Below are 21921 nucleotides of genomic sequence, written 5' to 3' on the forward strand. Positions count from 1 at the left end.
GGGTTCTGGAACCCAGCCAGCCTTCTAGATCCACCACAGCCTGATGAGGGAGGAGCAGCGGAACACACTGAACACACTGAACACATAGAACACTCGGAATCCACCATACTGCTGTCTGCTGCTACTGCTTGGCCTGCCTGCCACACACCTCTCAGAGCAGTGCCTGGCTCAGTAAAACACGGAGGACTATCAAACCCAGAAAATAACTGTGCTCAATGATGGCTTTAATGGGGGCCCTGATGGCTTTCTGTGTGAGAGGAGAGCACAGGCAGTGTTTTCACAGGAGCAGACGTTATGTGGCACGGCAGCTTGATTAACGGTAACCCCCGCCAAGACATTCACACACAGCTTAGGTTTTCACAACCATCAGGCGAAACGGGTCCATAGCAATGGAACATAAAGAAGAGGTCCGCTTGGTTGGGCATCTGGGGTTAACAGAGATAGAGCTGTGAGAAGGAGGGGGTCAGGGTTAGGGTATTAGATGTACAAACTATGGGGCTGATTTAACAGAAATAGTGTTGCAAAATTCCAGTTACTCCCCAAATGTCCAGCTTTTCCAGAAAATCATGACCAATCATGATCATCATCATCATCATAAGCTGGACATCAAGGAGTCTCGTCAACCAAGATTTCTGGAAAACCTCTGTGTTAAGTTAAAGCCCCATAATGCTGTGCTACATCAGCAGGGTTTATGTTCTTGTGATGAGGAGAAACAAGAGGCATCTTGGTAGCTTTGAAAATATGGAGGTGTTTCTGTTTTGTTGTTTTATCCGGCCAGCACTTGGAGGGTCAGAGCAGAGGCAGTGGTGGCCGTTATGTTGAATATTCCTAGGCCATTAGTTCTTCATCCCAAATGGCACACTATTCCCTACATTGTTCACTACTTTTGAGCCCATAGGGATCTGGTCAAAAGTAATGCACTGTGTAGGGAATAGGATGCCTTTTGGGATGCAATCTAGGTTTGTGCTGCTCTGCTCATCGTGTTGCTCTGCTGTGCTCTGTTTTGGGATTGAAATGCAGATGCTCTTTGCAGTTTTGTTTCCCTAATGGTTTTTCAGACAGCAAGGATAAATAACCTATTAGCATATTTCATTTCAGCTGGATAGGTTGATAAACCCTCTCAAATGAATCAGCACTGTGCACTATGGAATCTGAATATCATTATGTAGCTTGTCTAGAGCTGATTTCTAGAAATGTATGTGGATTTCCAGGGCTTGCTAGAGGATATTGTATTTGATTTATATAAAACAACTATTATAATTGTTCAATTGTTCAGTAAATATTAAACCTGATGACTTGATGGCTGTGTAAAATAGGATTTAACATCAAAAGTCATGTCTTTCTCCATTTCTGCAATTTTGCTCTGTATGAACATGTCCTTACATTTCTTCTGTCTTTATACATCAATAACATACTGCTGTTGGGAGGATGGAATACACAGCACATATGGTCTATGATACACAGGCATTGATTACCCTCTGGTGGTCATTTATGGTCATTACAGCACTACATGCCAAGCACAGTCTGGGGTGTGAAGTTCATGGCATTCTAGCACATTCTGTAGAAAATCTGCTGTCAGTATACCTTTGTTTGTGGAATAAAAGTCAGTGAATGAATATTAAGGTTATGCTTAAAGGTTTACGAAATGTACCTGATATGTTCCACACAAAACCCCAACTACATTAGTTGTGCCAGGACAACAACCTCTCCCTCAATGTGAGCAAGACTAAGGAGCTGATCGTGGACAATAGGAAAAGGAAGGCTGAACAGGCCCCCATTAACATCAATGGGGCTGAAGTGGTGTCCACATCACCAACAAACTATCATGGTCCAAACATACCAAGACAGTCGTGAAGAGGGCACGACAACACCTTTTCCCCCTCAGGAGACTGAAAAGATTTGGCATGGGTCCCTAGATCCTCAAAAGGTTCTACAGCTGCACCATTGAGAGCATCCCGACCGGTTGCATCATCGCCTGGTGTGGCAACTGCTCGGCATCTGACCGTAAGGTGCTATAGAGGGTAGTGCGTACGGCCCAGTACATCACTGGGGCCAAGCTTCCTGCCACCCAGGACCTATATAATAGGCGGTGTCAGAGGAAAGCCCATAAAATTGTCAGAGACTCCAGTCACCCAAGTTATAGAGAGTGTTTTCTCTGCTACCACACGGCAAGTGGTACCCGAGCGCCAAGTCTAAGACCAAAAGACTCAGCTTCTACCCCCAAGCCATAAGACTGCCGAACATTGAATAAAATCGCCACCAGACTATTTACATTGACCTCCCCCTTTTTGTACACTGCTGCTACTCACTGTTTATTATCTATGCATAGTCACTTCACCCCCACCTACATGTACAAATTACCTCAACTAACCTGTACCCCCGCACACTGACTCGGTACCGGTGCCCTCTGTATATAACTTCATTATTGTTATTCTTATTGTGTTACTTTTTATTCTTATTTTTTACTTTAGTCTATTTGGTAAATATTTTCTTAACTCTTCTTGAACTGCACTGTTGCTTAAGGGCTTGTAAGTAAGTATTTCATGGTAAGGTCTACACTTGTTGTATTCGGCGCATGTGACAAATAAAGTTTGATTTGATTCGATTTTTGATTTGATATGTATATACTGTGCTCTAGTCAATGCCACTCCGACATTGCTCGTCCTAATATTTATATATTTCTTAATTCCATTTCTTAATTCCATTCATTTCCTTTTAGATTTGTGTGTATTGTTGTGAATTGCTAGATATTACTGCACTGTCGGCGTTAGGAACACAAGCATTTCGCAACAACCGCAATAATATCTGCTGAACATATGAATGCGACCCAAAAAATGGGATTTGATTTGATCGCGGGTGTATTCATTCCACCGATTCTGTTGAAAAACCTTTCCTAAACGGAAGCAAACGGAATGAAACGGGGATAGACCTACCTGAATTTGTCCAATAGAAACTAATTTTACACCCTAATTTACACCCTAGATCAGTTAGATGCAGGCAAGAGTGTGCAAGGTGGTATTGAATGTGTCACTGTCTGTCACCTTGATTACTCCAATTTGTCTCTCGACATGTGCACCAACGTTATAAACTTTAGTTTTAAACCTAGCGATGTTACATTGAGCTGGGTGATCCAACAGTCATCCAATATGCTGTAATAGAAATAAAGCCATGCTCATAAAAATAAATCTTCCTCCCTCATCTTAAATGGAACGACTGTCAATGAATCAAAGCGTTCAGACTGCAGCTTTACCAATGTATGTTCTGGCGCTGGCCCAACCCATCGGTTTCTGGACCAATCAGACGGTCCCGAATGTGTTTGCATTCGGGGAAGGTGTCGGGGAGGTACTCAGATCCTGACTCATTGCGGAGAAGAAACAAACATCCGTGAGCGTTGTGTAGTGTTTGGCCGGAGCAAGGACTCTGGGTAGCCAGGCAACGTTACATTGACATACACTAATGACTCAGGGGTGGATGATAGTGATGGCAGCAGCAGCAGAAACTGTAGTGGTAGCGTTGGTGTACTGTACTTACCTCTGTGGGTGAGTTTCTGCAGTAGAGTCCTGAAGCGCTGAACCACAGATGGAGACACATCATACGTATACACCTCTGCTACCGGAACGGGTGTGGATTGACACCTCCCGAACATTCCATCTGGGGAAAGAACGACAAAGAGAGTCAGGAACATACTGTATAGTATGGTAATATACAGTATATGCCATTTATCCAAAGCGACCTACAGTCGTGCATGCATACATTTTAGGTATGGGTGGTCCCAGGAATTGAACCCACTACCCTTGCGTAATAAGCCATGCTCTACCTATTGAGCTACAAAGGACCACTACTAAAGTCTGCCTTACAAACAGTAATAATGTTAGGTACCAATGAAAATACTTTGACACAATTCATTATTATGAGTTGCCTTTTTAAAAACTATTGATTTTGATAAAAGCTTCTCACCAAGAAGCACAACATTCTCCCTTCAGTTCCAACCCTGCTACAGCAGCGTTTGTCAGAGATTTAGATATTCTTCAATGGGAGATAATGCTTCTCACTTTAGAGGGGATGCTATCAGCATGATGATAAGCACCAGCTCATCAATAGAGAGACGTTATCAGTGAAGGTTCATCTAGCCTTCTCTCCATATCAGCGGGCCTGGGCCCAGTTGCATAAAACATCTGAAATGTTTCCCTTAAGGAATCATTTCCCCTTAGCTAAGAGAATTGTTTAAGGATGTTGCATGGAGCCCCTCAAATATTTCCTTAGGTAAGGGCATACTTAAGTGTTTTTACGGTAGTTTGAAGGCATGTATGGCAGAAAGGGTAGCTGGTTACCATGGAGATGGCCTGATTCACTGACTAAAAGTCTCCATCAAAGAGATCTCGCTTTCATTTTGTGAGATAGCAAAATAGAACCGGATAAACAGGATGAACAAATAGCTTCAGAAGATAAACAACCATGTTTTTGTAGTTACTTTTTCTCAATTTGCTAACTAGCCAGCTAGCTTTGTAGCCATGGATTGTGCACCTTCCATTGTTAAAGTTAAGGAAACTAAGGGAAAAGATAAGGGGAAAATTAACTTAAGGTGTTTTATGCAACTGGGCCCTGAGCTCGACAGTGACCAATGGGCTCTGGGGTGATGCATTCTGTGGAGAAAACACAGCAGGACCCACAACCCACTATCTAGACAAGATTAGAAAGCCAGCACTTATTGGAGTGTGTATACATTCCAATTGGCACCCTATTCCCTATATACAGTATAGTGCACTACTTTTGATTAAAGCCCTATGGCAGCCATTTGGGACACAGACATTGTCATAATACTGCACAACAGCATAATGTGAGACAGTAGAATAACACTGCATTGCAACATCTTTGAATTCATCATTGTTTTTAGCTCACAAATATCACTTCCATCGCAGAGTGTGGTCCAATTCAAATAGTGCAATGCAGACATGTTGGCAATGGTCCATGTTGGTAAGGGACTGGACGCTTTTTGTTGTTGTGGTTTTTTAAAGCAATTTAGTCCAGGGGAGGTTCATGTCATTTCTAATCGATTAAATATCAGTATTTGATCAGTCCCTCTTTGTGCTTGGCATATCCAGAATGTGGACGTGTAGCGTATCTGGCGAATCAAATAGCGCTTGTAGCGATGAAATGGGAAGCTAGCCTGCAACAAGAACAGTGGTAGAAATGCCACGTTCAAAACAACTGGGAATTAGGAAATCTCATTATTCTGACTTCAGTGCATTCAAGATAACTGGGAACTCTATAGCCCCAACTACAGACCTAGCCAATAGTTGTTTGCTCACTTGATAACAATGTTGTTGTAGCCTAGGTAGAATTATGTTATTGTCTAAAAACGTAGGCCTAATCAATAGTGAAGATTTGCATGCCCAACTGCTGCAGAGTGCTGTCCCTGAGAGATAAGAGACTGAAACCTACTGTATGCACTTAGCACTTCTACTTGTGCAATGACGCATTTTATTGTAGTGTATGTATTGTCCATATTGTGTAATGTATGTTTTGTACGACCAGGAAGACGACTTTCATGTTTTTGACAATTTATGACAAATTATTTAATCTAATTGAATCCAGTCTATTTTCACAAAACATAGCATAGAATAATCTACAGTATCCTATCCAATGTCATTCAGTAAAGCATCAGTTGTATCAGGCTGTTTGCTGTACTGTACTCTAGTTATGGCAGCGTTTGAATTATTACTCATAATTACAGTATCGCCGGCCATATTTAAGTCAGGAACAGCTTCTCTCTCATTGTCACGCCCTGACCATAGAGAGCTGTTTATTCTCTATGTTGGTTGGGTCGGGTGTGATTTAGGGTGGGTTATCTAGGTGATTTGTATGATGGCCTGATATGGTTCCCAATCAGAGGCAGCTGTTTATCGTTGTCTCTGATTGGGGATCATATTTAGGTAGCCATTTTCCCCATTGTGTTTTGTGGGATCTTGTCTAGATATAATTTCCAGTGAGCATTATTATTTAGCTCCATGTTTCGTTTGTTCGTTTTGTTGTTTTGTTCTTTGAAGTTTTCATTTCCAAAATAAAGGATGGAAACATACCACGCTGCATCTTGGTCTACTCCTTATGACGAACGTGACACTCATCCATCTTCGCCCTTGTATCTGGAGCTGTGCTTCAGAGCCCCCTCCCTTCCACTTGATTTACGGCGTGGATTACAGCAAACGAGAATTTAAAGGCCTTTATCATGGGAGTGGTTTGCATTATGATTGTGGAGATGCTCATTGGTTGGAATCTAGAAATGCCTTGTTGGATTGTCCCTGATGTATTATTTCTGCTTGTAAGTGGCCAAGTGGTCATGTTTTGCTGTGCAACACTGGTCTGTACAGCTGGAGCAACTGTAAACAACTCCCATATTCAATCAATTCAATAGGATGCAACTTGACCAATCCATCTATCTATACGATATCACCAAAAATGATAAGGGTAAACCAATAAATGAATAATCAGGAAGTGGATAAGTGCACTGAATTCTGATTGTCTCTTACAAAAAGAGATGACGCTTCAAACCTAAATAGAAAAAAAGATCTCTGCATTGCACTACACTTCAGGTGTTCCTCCAGTGTGTGGTAGACCAAAGCCATGCATGTCGTCAGTCCATGCAGCTAATCAACTGTGAGTGATGCTACAGCTAATAGAAGGTTCTCTGAGTGGGAGGCTGTGAGTTAATGGACCATGGTGATGCTAGCTGCTGCCAGAGGAGGACGACTTTTATTTCCCATCCAGCTCAGTGTCTGCATCCCAAAGGGCACCCTGTTATTTCTCTATATAGTGCACTACTTTTGACCAGAGCCCAGCCTGGGGTATGGTCAAAAGAAGGGCACTATGTAGGGAAGAGAGCGCCATTTGGTATGTAGACAGTGTTAATAAACATGTCAGATTGTGCCAGGGGAGGCCAGAGTAATCGATCTGGTTGAGTGGTCTGGGAAAAGAGGGACTCTGTATGACTCTAGTCTGGTCAGGCTCTGGTTGGCCCTCAGGGGCTGGCCAGGTAAAATATTTTGTTCCAAGTCATTAGGCTCCAGTGTAGAGATAAGGGTTGCGTCCCAAACGGCACCCTATTTCGTATTCCCTATATAGTACACTACTTTCGATCAGGGCCCATAACGGATGCAGACATGGGCTCTTTTCTAGCTCCCCTACCCACATCCCACATTAGAGTAGCCGCACTCAACACAACACCAAGCAGCCAGGAAAACAGCTGGAGTCTGCTGCTGTGGTGGCTCTCTATAGTAAATGATTAAACAAATATGTTCGGTTCCTGATGATTTCAGAGGTGGGTTTTGGTAACGGAAGGCTTTCCATGCTAAATAAAAAGCATTACATCTGTGGTCCATTGAAGCATTTTCCCATTAATGAGCAGAGCATCCAAGCAACCACATTCACCACAGAGGTGGCATGACAATTCTCATAACAGAACATTTAATGTGACAGCAAGAGCAGGATCTGAAAAAAATCATTGTTGCTCTACATAAAGATGGCCTGGGCTATAAGAGGTTTGCCAAGACCCTGAAACTAACCTGCACGGTGGCCAAGAACATACATTGGTTTAACTGTACAGGTTCCACTCAGAACAGGCCTCGCTATGGCCGACCAAAGAAGTTGAGTGCATGTGCTCAGTGTCATATGTGTCATACCTGTGGTCTGATGAGACCAAGATAAACTTATTTGGTTCAGATGGTGTCAAGCATGTGTGGCAGCAACCAGGTGAGGAGTACAAAGACAAGTGTGTCTTGCCTACAGTCAAGCATGGTGGTGGGAGTGTCATGGTCTGGGGCTGCATGAGTGCTGCCGGCACTGGGGAGCTACAGTTCATTGAGGGAACCATGAATGCCAACATGTACTGTGACATACTGAAGCAGAGCATGATCCCCTCCCTTCAGAGACTGGGCCGCAGGGCAGTATTCCAACATGATAACGACCCCAAACACACCTCCAAGACGACCACTGCCTTGCTAAAGAAGCTGAGGGTAAGCATGACTGGCCAAGCATGTCTCCAGACCTAAACCCTATTGAGCATCTGTGGGGCATCCTCAAATGGAAGGTGGAGGAATGCAAGGTCTCTAACATCCACCAGCTCCGTGATGTCATCATGGAGGAGTGGAAGAGGACTCCAGTGGCAACCTGTGAAGCTCTGGTGAACTCCATGCCCAAGAGGGTCAAGGCAGTGCTGGAAAATGATGGTGGCCACATAAAATATTGATACTTTGGGCCCAATTTGGACATTTTCACTTAGGGGTGTACTCACTTTTGTTGCCAGCAGTTTAGACATTAATGGCTGTGTGTTGAGTTATTTTGAGGGGACAGCAAATTTACACTGTTATACAAGCTGTACACTCACTACTTTACATTGTAGCAAAGTGTCATTTCTTCAGTGTTGTCACATGAAAAGATATACTCAAATATTTACAAAAATGTGAGGGGTGTACTCACTTTTGTGATTTTGTGATACACACACACACACACACACACACACACACACACACACACACACACACACACACACACACACACACACACACAACCGTTCAAAAGCTTGGGGTCACTTAGAAATGTCCTTGTTTTCCATGAAAACATACATGAAATTAGTAGCAAAATGAATAGGAAATATGTCAAGAAGTTGACAAGGTTAGAAATAATGATTTTGAATTCAATAATAATTGTGTCCTTCAATCTTTGCTTCGTCAAAGAATCAGCCTTGCAGACCTTTGGCATTCTAGTTATCAATTTGTTGAGGTAATCTGAAGAGATTTCACCCCATGCTTCCTGAAGCACCTCCCACAAATTGGATTGGCTTGATGGGCACTTCTTAAGTACCATACGGACAAGCTGCTCCCACAACAGCTCAATAGGGTTGAGATCCAGTGACTGTGCTGGCTACGCCATTACAGACAGAATACCAGCTGACTGCTTCTTCCCTAAATAGTTCTTGCATAGTTTGGAGCTGTGCTTTGGGTCATTGCCCTGTTGTAGGAGGAAATTGCCTCCAATTAAGCACATTCCACAGGGTATGGCATGGCGTTGCAAAATGGAGTGATAGCCTTCCTTCTTCAAGATCCCTTTTACCCTGTCCAAATCTCCCACTTTACCACCCCCAAAGCACCCCCAGACCATCACATTGCCTCCATCATGACAGATGGCGTCAAGCACTCCTCCAACATCTTTTCATTTTTTCTGCGTCTCATGAATGTTCTTCTGTGATCCGAACACCTCAAACTTAGATTTGTCTGTCCATAACATTTTTTCCAATCTTCCTCTGTCCAGTGTCTGTGTTCTTTTGCCCATCTTAATCTTTTCTTTTTATTGGCCAGTCTGAGATATGGCTTTTTCTTTGCAACTCTGCCTAGAAGGCCAGCATCCCGGAGTCGCCTCTTCACTGTTGATGTTGAGACTGGTTTTGCGGGTACTATTTAATGAAGCTGCCAGTTGAGGACTTGTGAGGCGTCTGTTTCTCAAACTAGACACACTAATGTACCTGTCCTCTTGCTCAGTTGTGCACCGGGGCCTCCCACTCCTCTTTCTATTCTGGTTAGGGCCAGTTTGCGCTGTTCTGTGATGGGAGTAGTACACAGCGTTGTATGAGATCTTCAGTTTCTTGGCAATTTCTTGCATTTAATAGCCTTCATTTCTCAGAACAAGAATGGACTGATGAGTTTCAGAAAAAAGTTATTTATTTCTGGCCATTTTGAGCCTGTAATCAAACCCACAAATGCTGATGCTCCAGATACTCATTCGTCTAAAGAAGGCCCGTTTTATTGCTTCTTTAATCAGGACAACAGTTTTCAGCTTTACCAACATAATTGCAAAAGAGCTTTCTAATGATCAATTAGCCTTTTAAAATGATCAACTTGGATTAGCTAACACAACGTGCCATTGGAACACAGAAGTGATGGTTGCTGATAATGGGCCTCTGTATGCCTATGTAGATATTCCATTAAAAATCAGCATTTCCAGCTACAATAGTAATTTACAACATTAACAATGTCTACACTGTATTTCTGATCAATTTGATGTTATTTTAATGGACAAAAAATGTGCTTTTCTTTTAAAAACAAGAACATTTCTAAGTGACCCCAAACTTTTGAATGGTAGTGTATATATATATATATATAAATAAAATATATACAGTACCAGTCAAAAGTTTGGACACACCTACTCATTCAAGGGTTTTTCTTCATTTTGTACTATTTTCTACATTGTAGAATAATAGTGAAGACATCAAAACTATGAAATAACACATATGGAATCATGTAGTAACCAAAAAAGTGTTGGTTCTCATTAGGTTCTCATTTGTAGCTTTGAGAATTTCCTTGTATATTATGCTCTCCCATCAGTTGGTCCTACAATGCTCATCAGGGGAGAACATTGTCGGACCAACCCTGCCAGGCAGGCTCAGAATCTTGAGGGGGCGGTGCTGCTTTAGTGGGTCTCTGACCGCATTCATATTTCTGATTTGACTGCGTATAGGCTATTTATAGTAGGCCCATAGAACAGATAAGGACTTCTCTTTAGTGTATGGGTCGCTCAGGTGGCTGTCTAGGGATTAGGGTTGGGGACCGTTCTATCATGATAGGACAATAAATAAACATTATTTATTATTTATTTAAAAATATACATCCCATATCTGCACACAGTTGAAAGCTCTCTCTCACAACCCCGTTTTTCTTTTTCACTCACTTAACGCCACACTTTTCCCAACACAAAAACACACACCCCACCGCCCATCACAATACATCTGCACATACCCACATACTGTGCCTTCTATGTCCTCTGCTTGCTGTGTTTTTATCTCTACGATGTTGATTGAGGACTTCTGTGTTCCAGTTCCTTATATTTGAAGATGTATTCTTGAGCTAATTATCCTTTCTTCTAATAATGTCTTATGAATTTATAAAAAATACTATAAAAGGAAAGTCTAATACTATTGTTTCCCAACATTCCCTATCTAGAATGGTATAGTGTAGTTGTAGTTTATTTCTTTAACAATTGTTGAATTTGATTGCTTTTCTATATAGATTTGTTATTTCAATCCCTACCATGACTAGTATTGGGTGTTCCATTATTCGAGTCCTCTATGGGAACTTTTGTAATATTTAAAATAGCCATCTTTGTGTCTTGAAACATTTGGTTTTCAATATCAAATTTATAGATTACGAGAGCTACACATGTCCATTTTAATCTATTCTCCTTGAAGATTGGGTACAGAACTTTGCCCCAGTCTGGTCATTCATGCCTATTCTTGTGCCAGCAAGTCTTTTACCCAGGCATTTGACCATTATTTCATCTTTAAAGAAAGCAAATTTGGCAACGATTGGGCGCTCATGTCTCTGTCCAAAACGGTGTACACATTCCAGTTGGATCTTATTGGCTGCTTCGCGTGGGTTCAGAAGCGCTGTAAGAAGGAACTCCCATCACCACATTTTCAAAAACTTTGCCTTCATTTTCTTGTATACTAGTAAGTACCAGATTTTCTCTCATAGATCTAGTTTGTATGTCAAGTAAGGCTTCTCTCAGAAAGATGTTCTCCTTTTTAAGTGCATTAATGTCCCTTTTAGCTTGATTGTTTCATTCTCCATTGTCGCAGCTTTTTCGTCACTCATCTCGAGGCCTTCAACTCCTTTATATCTTTACTGACTAATTCAAGTATGCCCAATTTGTCTTTTATCGACTTTAACAGATCGCTTTCCACCCTTACTAGTCCCGGTGGTCAAAAGCATAAATCGTCTGTGTCCTTCGAGGAGTCGCGTTTTCTTTTGGAGATTGGTTCTCCTTGTTTACACTCCGTCATGTTTGCGTGTTGCTTGTTTTCATAATATTTGTCGATACATTTCTCAGGCCGTATGAGTTCATATGTGTTGTTGTACAGTTGTTGTACAGACGGGTTATTACCCACGAGTATATAAAGTGCTAATATTTAACTTACAGATATTGAATATTACGATTTTATCTTGAAGCAATCTGCACCACTGTGTACAGTCCGCCATCTTACCTCCGCCCTAGCAGGTTAGTGTTACTAAGTGCTTGACTCTCTATGGGAAATGAAGAGAACCTGTGGTTTCTTCCTTTTCAAATGTATTTAATCACTATAAGAGTTAGTCAATTTAGAGCTGGTAGAGACAAACAGGCTTTCTTGTTATCAGAGACCAAAACCTACTACAGATCTTAATTGAATCACTCTTTCTTTGCTGAGAATGTTCCTGCATTGCAGGAAGTGCAGATGAGCTTTGTCATTTTCATGAATTCACAGAAAACCCACACTAACACATGGTTATATGAACAGTATTGCACTTTTCATGTAGCCTACTTTTGGCCAGCTACTAGCCTAACCACCGATCAAGCAACATTATGGACTAAACGTTAAAATCCTGTTGCTGTAGGAGTATTTTGCTGTGACAATATACAGATAGCTAGGTCAAGTTAAGAGCTTACACCTGTAGCTGTGAGGAGTCACACAGCAATCTGAATCAGTCTGCGACATGTTGGATGAAGACATGCTAGGACACAGCTGAGTAATGGGCCCATTTAGTTTTGTTCCCTGTTCCGCCAGTTGCCATGGTGATGTGTTGGTTCCCTACTCCCCTTTAGCTAATCAGAGTAGGAGCTGGAACAGAGCAGAGCATCCTCTTTTGTTTGTGTGGTGCTCCAGCAGTTTTTCAACGGGCATCAACATCTGATGCCTCTTTTCCTACTCGTCTCAAAGAGCACCTAGAGTCTATTGTTTTACTGAGAGGGGGGAGGGGTTGGATTCACCTAGCCAACTTCAGGCACTTCTAAGGAAATCACAGTATGCGCTTGTACTAGCAGAATATTTATGGTTTTATATTCATCATAAATAAACGGAAATTATGATAATTTGACACTAAATTGTGGAACATCTGCTTTCCACAGTTCTCCTTTGTTAGGATAGAATACATTGTCTATGTGTGTGTGTGATCCTACTTGACTGATTGAACATTTTATGCAAATGTGCTTTTCCTGCTTAAGCAAGCTAAGCATACATAAATGGCTCATCCAAAACCATCTTTTTGCAAAGCCAGCAAAACTACGGACAGGTGCAAGAGAGATCTACATGTATAGGTCCTAATGTAATAACTACAGTATAAATATATAAGTTATAAAACCACACTAAGACCTGACCTTCACAGTGATAAAACCACACCAAGGCCTGTTCTTCACAGTGATAAAACCACACCAAGACCTGTTTTTCACAGTGATAAAACCACACCAAGGCCTGTTCTTCACCGTTATAAAACCACACCAAGACCTGTCCTTCACAGTGATAAAACCACACCAAGACCTGTTCTTCACTGTTATAAAACTACACCAAGACCTGTTTTTCACAGTGATAAAACCAAATCAAGACCTGTTTTTCACAGTGATAAAACTACACCAAGACCTGACCTTCACAGTGATAAAACCACATCAAGACCTGTTTTTCACCGTTATAAAACCACACCAAGACCTGTTCTTAACACTTACAAATCCACACCAAGACCTGTTCTTAACACATACAAATCCACACCAAGACCTGTTCTTAACACTTACAAATCCACACCAAGACCTGTTCTTAACACATACAAATCCACACCAAGACCTGTTCTTAACACATACAAATCCACACCAAGACCTGTTTTTCACAGTGATAAATCCACACCAAGACCTGTTCTTAACACTTACAAATCCACACCAAGACCTGTTTTTCACAGTGATAAAACCACACCAAGACCTCAACTTTACCTTGCTTCAATGTTGCTTCAAATTATTCCAAGAAAGCATGAACTTACCAAGGCTTTCTTCACCTTGGGAAAAGAGGTAAATTGTATTAATTCTAGCAACACCTTAATTGATTTCATTAAAATCAGTTCTGCATTGAAGCTTTGCAAAAGGACTCCATAAACAATGTTTTAAAAAAGCACCTAGTACACATCTATGTCCAAAAGGAAAGTCAAAGCATATACTTTACTGAACACTTATTGACTACAGTCTTTCCTGTATCAGGGAACACAATGTTTCAATTTCACTGTTGAGCACACAGAGGGTGTTCCTTGTGGAATGAAGACATGCTGAGGAAGCGATCTGCACTACCGGTATTAAATTATAAGTCACACAGTACACAATACAGCCGAGGAAACTGATTAACATTTACAGCGAAATGTATCAAACAAAGGAAAATAATCAAGACACATCCAGCACACTTTCAATATCATTGAATATATTTATACATAAACTATTCATGTAGCAATAATTCAGAACCAGAACCACTCTGCTCCTGGAGAGCTACTGTCCACTAGGTTTTTGCTCCAACCTTAATCTAGTGCACCTGATTCTAATAATTTGCTGGTTGATAAGCTGAATCAGTTGAGTTACAACTGGGGTTGGAGTAAAAACCTGCAGGAGGCTAGCTCTCCAGGAGCAGGGTTGGAGTGAAAACCTACAGGAGGGTAGCTCTCCAGGAGCAGGGTTTGAGAGCCCTGCTATATATATATATGTCTTGAGTGTTTTGTTAATTTTATGAAACAGTACTTAATTGCACCACTAGGTGGAGACTAACTGACCATACAAGTGAACTCTATTGTGTCAAATGCTGTAGCCTAGAGAGTACTAGAGAATTCCCGTTGCTGCACATTACTTATGTTTGCCACGCATTCAGTCATTTTATAAATATGAATATCCATTCTCAAGTAGCACAGATCACCCTATTCACCACAGATCGTGTTGGTGGCAGGTAGCCTAGTGGTTAGAGCGTTGGGCCAGTAACCGAAAGGTTGCTGGATTGAATCCCTGAGTTGACGAGGTAAAAATGTGTTGTTCTGCCCCTGAGCAAGGCAGTTAACCCACTGTTCCCTGGGCGCTGAAGACGTGGATGTTGATTACGGCAGCCCCCCGCACCTCTCTGATTCAGAGCGGTTGGGTTAAATGTGGAAGATGCATTCAGTTGTACAACTGACTAGGTCTCCCCCTTTCACAGATTCCTTTTCCAAGCAGCAATTAAATCTTCATCCCATGTGAAACAAACATGAGATATGAACCATGAGTGTGTGTCAACCTGCACATTTATGAGAATCCCAGTCAAGCAAATAAAACAGCAGGACCCAGCAAACCAACAAACCAAAAGATGAAAGGTCTTCCACACATTTCGAGTCTGGTATCCCATCTGAAAGTATGACAACAGCCTGGATAACCTTGGGTTTGCTCATGCACAACATTTTAGCAAACTGGCAACAGAAATATTATCCTTGACCTCCATGTGTAATCACGTCACTAGCGGAAGGATAATCCATTTCAAGGCTCAATGATCAACAGAAAACATCCAAGAAGAGATTAGGGTGAACTGGCACTTGACTAGAAAATGTTTAGTAATGTGTTTTGACAAGTCAGTCAGTCACAGTAATATAACATACCAAATGAACAAAGACTATACAGTACATTAGAAACCATTAAAAGTCTCAAGAATGATGCATTAAAATAAGACAACACCTCAAATGCAGATGTTTTTATATCCATATCAAATCATTTCTGGTTAACAATGAAGTTCTTACTAGTTAGGTTTCCATCCAATTGGGACAGATTTTCATGCAAATATTCAAAAATATGCATAAATATGCACATTTTCCCAGAGATGTGTTTTCATCAAATTGACTTGTTGTGGATATAAGTCTGTGCGTGATGTATTTATAAAGCTATTTTTGTGTAGTGCACACAAAAATGACTTTTGAGGTTAAATTCCCATGTACCAAATAAAACATAAAGGTTAAATGGATTTCCATCGCATTTTCAGCTATACTGATGGTTTTGTCACAAAAAAGGTTGCATTATATAGCAAATATGCACATTCTGGTATTGGCACGTGCACTCTAGCCAACAGCTCGCAGATACAGTACATGTATAGCCTACATGATGAGATTATTATGGACAAAAGAGTGAGATTATTTTAATTTGTCCATCGGCAGCCAAGCAAGCAGCGATGATCATGTCACCAGAATAAGACCCTCGATATTTATTGGAAAGAAGCATCAAGCTCATCACCTTGTACTTTCACCACCATGTGAAGATCATAATATTATTTTATATATAGCCTAATAAACTGCATTCTTTCCCGAGTCGTAAGGGGAGGAGCACACAACATGTCATCATGTGACGCCAAGTTTACTTCGATATGATGGTTATTATATCAATATTTGCACATTAAAATCATTTCTCGCATAATTAATTTTAACGACACAAAAAAATCCCATCTTTTATTTCGTATTTTGTTTTGTTGACATTTGGAAAGTCTACCTACAAATTTGCTGTTTCCATCAGGCCTGTCGTGACCTTTTTGTTCAACGTACTTTACTCACATAAAAAGGTTGGATGTAAACCTGGTTACTGCAATTGTTTTCAATTCAATTCAAATAGCTTCGTAGCAAAGAGGAACTACTCAAGCAATAATTTTTCTTGGACTGTCTGGGAGTGGTCTGAGTGGGGAGGGGGAAACAGAAAACTAGCTGTTATTGGCAGAGAGGTTTGGAACTCTCTTTCTCATTAGCCTACTAACTAATTTACTGCGTCACCAGGCAGACCAAAACTCCATCCCACCAAAATAGGTTGAAATTTCAAACAGTTCTTACACTAAAAGGGCTTTATCATCATTTTCACAATTTCACAGTATTATTCCAACCTGGTGGAAATATATACAAAGCACAGGGAAATCAAGTTTCTGACTGCACTGGGCCTTTATCAAAATGTGTAGTCATAGTCAAATACACTGTTATAGGCATATAAGGTTAGGAATGTACTTGTAAAGTTATGACATACAATCAGTATTCTAATAAATTACATCACTACAAAATTATCAATCATCATTAAAATACACTTCAGCAGTGGTGTAAAGTACTTAAGTAAAAATACATTAAAGTACTACCTAAGTCATTTTTTGTGTTATCTGTCATTTAGTATATATATATATTTTTGAGAACTTTTACTTTTACTCCACTACATTCCTAAAGAAAATAATGTACTTTTTACTCCATACATTTTCCCTGACACCCAAAAGTACTCGTTACATTTTGAAAGCTTAGCAGGACAAGAAAATGGTCCAATTCATGCACTTATCAAGAGAACATCTCTGGGCCTCCCGAGTGGCGCAGTGGTCTAAGGCACTGCATCGCAGTGTTGAGGCGTCACAGCTGGCCGTGACCGGGAGTGCCATAGGGCCAGCGCCGTCCGAGTTTGGCAGGGGGGCTTTCCTTGGCTCATCGTGCTCTAGTGACACCTTGTGGCAGGCCGGGCGCCTGCAGGCTGTCGTCAGTTGAACGGCGTTTCCTCTGACACATTGGTGCGGCTGGCTTCCGGGTTAAGCGAAAGAGCGGTTGTTTAGAAGCAGAGCGCCTTGGCGGGGCCTGTTTTGGAGGATGCATGTCTTGACCTTCGCCTCTCCCGAGCCCGTTGCGGCAATGAGACAAGATCGTAATTGGATATCACGAAAAACGTGGTGAAAAAAGCAATCATCTCTGGTCATCGCTACTGCCGCTGATCTGGTGGACTCCCTAAACACAAATGCTTAATTTGTAAATGAAGTATGACTGTTGGAGTGTGACCCTGGCTATCCGTAAATAAAACAAAAAAAATAAAATCATGTTGTCTGGTTTGCTCAATATAAGGAATTTGAAATGATTTGTACTTTGACTTTTAAGTATATTTAAAACCAAATACTTTAAAACTTTTACTCAAGTATGATTTTACGAGGGTGACTTTCACTTTTACTTGAGTAATTTTCTATTAGTATGACAATTGGGTACTTTTTTCCACCACTGCACTTCAGATATGTTATCTGATAGGAACATCACACCTACTACATCAAACTGGAACTGGGTTAAGCAAATAGGGTGTGCATAGTGCACACATTCCACTACCTAAGCTGATTTTCCACAGCTTATTTGCACCTGACCCGACCACTCCAACACTTAGATAGAACCAACACCCTGCTTTTAGCTGCCCTGACATCATTGGTCATATAGGCCAGGGTTTCTTAAACTAGGAATCACACACTCTTTCTTCTTAATTTGGGTAGTTTAAGGACGATTTGGGTCACAGGACGGTCAATTGCTCATTTGGGTAAAAAAATGATATAGGCTACTGAAAATCTTGGGTCACATACAATACCTGTGAATGACCACTAGGGAACAGTTTATAGAACAACAATTAGGTCCCAAATGACAAAAGTAGTGCACTATATAGAGAACAGGGTGCCATTTGGGTCAGATCTTGACTGCAAACCCCTCCTTGCCATTATCTCTCTGTGCAGGCGTGCCTCCATCCATGCTGTTGAAGCCAGGTAACCGAGAATCGTGAGATGTGCCTGGAATGTCACAGGTCATCCTGCTCCAAATTCAGGATCACATCACAGTGAAATCACAGTGAAAATATCAAGTCACTGATCAAACTTAGCCTCTCCACTGCCGACCGACTATTCAGACTGCCCTTTCCTTTTGTGTTCTATATCAAATCTGGGGTCCCAATTGGCACCCTATTCCATTTATAGTGCACTACTTTTGATCAACACCCCTGTTGGTGGGGAGATGTGATCTAGAACATCCAAATGGCCAAACCCACTAATATGCCTCTCTATCTCAGGATCCAGGAAGCTTCATCAGAAGCTGATGTTCAGTGTAAACAAGAATTTTTGTAGCTTGGTGGTGATTTCATGTGTCAGTTTTTCCAAATCCTCATTTGTTTCACAAAATAACCAAATTATAACGATTTTACAATAAGTTGCTCTTATGCCTGTGTAGTAACCCTGTAACATTGTATTACTACATAGTAGCCTACTGAGCTGTTGGGCACAAACCAAGAACAACCGAGAGTCGTGGGCTGGCAAACCACCAGTAGCTTATCAACAAGCAAGAGATAAGAGGGGCTGTGTCCCATTATCAAGCATTAACCTCTCAGTGTGCGTCTTTCCCTGCCTGGAAACAACAGTATTAGGGTTTGTGCCAAATGGCACCCTATTCCCTATATAAGGCACACCCTATGGGCCCTGCTCAAATGTAGTGCACTATATAAGGAATAAGTTGCCATTTGGGATGTCTGTAGTTCTAGCTGTGGTTCTGTCCTGGGGAGCATGTGTGTCCTGATACTGGCATTCAGACAGACAATGTGCCTACCAGGCAGCGGTCCAGGGTAATTTGACAACTGTCATTAACACTGACTTGCTGTCACTGGCACACACCACATAGAGAAAGACAAAGACTGAGCTGGTGGTGCTCACTCACTGTAGCTTTTCCACATCGTGGTCCAAAACTAACGTGTCAGCCAAACCTCAGCTCAGTATACCTCAGTTGACAGTTATAGTCGCAGCTTCAAACAGGTAGTCAAAGAGAGAACACGTCAGAGTGGCTGGCATATACTCAAAGCAGCACTTCCACCCTGTTGCTAGGCAGCATGTCAATCTACGGTGATCATTTTTTTTGTCTGAAGGTTAACCATATTCAGCCATTAGGAGGGGCGCAAAAATATGTACCATTTCAGGCCTAATATACTGTATGCAATGATGTTCACATCAAATAAAGTTTTATGGCTCATATGATCTCAATTGCCAATACAGTATAGCTTTAATTACTTTTGAAAGAAGGATCACCTAAATATGGACAGTGTGTTGCTTTGATGTGTAGACCTACTTTGGTGCTGTTGGTGACTCATTGGTAAGTGTGACTGAGTGTGTTATGAAGGGTGTGCACAGCAACACCTACAATACAACCTACCTCCCTGTACTTTAACCCACACAGAACGAATAAAAGTCAAGTTTTGAGATAACTTCATGAGAATTTAAAAATGTCTCCCACCTGGCATACCTACTAGGTCATCAGTTACATAAAACGAATAACAATATCCGCAAGTGAAAAATATGTATAATAGTTAACAGAACCATCAAATTATGGTCTGATAGGATATGTCAATTCAAGTGATTATATTTACATGGGAAGAACAATATTCATGAAACTATCTAATATAGCCCATCAGACAGTATGCACTTTCCTCATTGGAAATGAATGAATCCCTGACATAGGAGTGTGTTCCTATGGCATAAGGCCTGTTAAATGTAATAACCCAGGCGACAACCAAGGCAGACTAAACACAGACTGAGAACTGAACTGGGCCAAAAATAGTTTAGCTATGAATATGATTTTTCCCCAGCAGCACAGGGCATTGTTTTATTCCTATCACAATGAGATCAGAGACAAGGCCACATTTCAAATGAGGAAAAGGTCCCAAATGGGACCCTATTCCTTATATAGTGCACTAATTTTGACCAAGTCTGAAAGGGCTCTGGTCAAAAGAAGTGCACTATAATGGGAATAAGGTGTCATTTGGGATGCAACCTAAACTAATGAATTCTGGGGAGTAGAGGCCCAAAGAAAGCACACAGGAAGAGAGGTGGACACCATCTCAACAGCTGTGTCTGTGGCGTTCCCTTATCTATTCTGTCCTGTGGTTGCACCTGTGCATTCTGAACTGACTACCTGTGGTGTTGCACCCTGTGCATTCTGAACTGACTACCTGTGGTGTTGCACCCTGTGCATTCTGAACTGACCACCTGTGGTGTTGCACCCTGTGCATTCTGAACTGACCACCTGTGGTGTTGCACCCTGTGCATTCTGAACTGACCACCTGTGGTGTTGCACCCTGTGCATTCTGAACCTACCACCTGTGGTGTTGCACCCTGTGCATTCTGAACTGACCACCTGTGGTGTTGCACCCTGTGCATTCTGAACTGACCACCTGTGGTGTTGCACCCTGTGCATTCTGAACTGACCACCTGTGGTGTTGCACCCTGTGCATTCTGAACTGACCACCTGTGGTGTTGCACCCTGTGCATTCTGAACTGACCACCTGTGGTGTTGCACCCTGTGCATTCTGAACTGACCACCTGTGGTGTTGCACCTGTGCATTCTGAACTGACCACCTGTGGTGTTGCACCCTGTGCATTCTGAACTGACCACCTGTGGTGTTGCACCTGTGCATTCTGAACTGACCACCTGTGGTGTTGCACCCTGTGCATTCTGAACTGACCACCTGTGGTGTTGCACCCTGTGCATTCTGAACTGACCACCTGTGGTGTTGCACCCTGTGCATTCTGAACTGACCACCTGTGGTGTTGCACCCTGTGCATTCTGAACTGACCACCTGTGGTGTTGCACCCTGTGCATTCTGAACTGACCACCTGTGGTGTTGCACCCTGTGCATTCTGAACTGACCACCTGTGGTGTTGCACCCTGTGCATTCTGAACTGACCACCTGTGGTGTTGCACCCTGTGCATTCTGAACTGACCACCTGTGGTGTTGCACCCTGTGCATTCTGAACTGACCACCTGTGGTGTTGCAACCTGTGCATTCTGAACTGACCACCTGTGGTGTTGCACCCTGTGCATTCTGAACTGACCACCTGTGGTGTTGCAACCTGTGCATTCTGAACTGACCACCTGTGGTGTTGCACCCTGTGCATTCTGAACTGACCACCTGTGGTGTTGCACCCTGTGCATTCTGAACTGACCACCTGTGGTGTTGCACCCTGTGCATTCTGAACTGACCACCTGTGGTGTTGCACCCTGTGCATTCTGAACTGACCACCTGTGGTGTTGCACCCTGTGCATTCTGAACTGACCACCTGTGGTGTTGCAACCTGTGCATTCTGAACTGACCACCTGTGGTGTTGCACCCTGTGCATTCTGAACTGACCACCTGTGGTGTTGCACCCTGTGCATTCTAAACCATAGAAATATAATCTAATTCTAGTCCTGTGTTTTCTAGTCCTGTGTTCTGAACCAACCGTTCAAAGAGGAGAAGTGAGGAGAAAAGAGTCAGTGCAATAGATTTTCCTTCTCCAATTGATCATCATAACTT

At 41.9% G+C, this 21921-nt stretch overlaps 1 protein-coding gene across 1 annotated transcript in view; it reads right to left on the reverse strand.

Annotated features, from left to right (window-relative positions):
* The window catches only part of LOC112227382 (receptor-type tyrosine-protein phosphatase N2), a 144087-nt gene that overhangs the window by 115439 nt on the left and 6727 nt on the right, over nucleotides 1-21921 (reverse strand). Inside the window, exon 3 of the mRNA XM_042307841.1 lies at nucleotides 3532-3651. Within this exon, the coding sequence (XP_042163775.1) occupies nucleotides 3532-3651 (120 nt within the window). The remainder of the gene's footprint in view (nucleotides 1-3531; nucleotides 3652-21921) is intronic.

The sequence above is a fragment of the Oncorhynchus tshawytscha genome, linkage group LG28 (assembly GCF_018296145.1).
Source record: "Oncorhynchus tshawytscha isolate Ot180627B linkage group LG28, Otsh_v2.0, whole genome shotgun sequence".
Classification (NCBI taxonomy): Eukaryota; Metazoa; Chordata; class Actinopteri; order Salmoniformes; family Salmonidae; genus Oncorhynchus; species Oncorhynchus tshawytscha.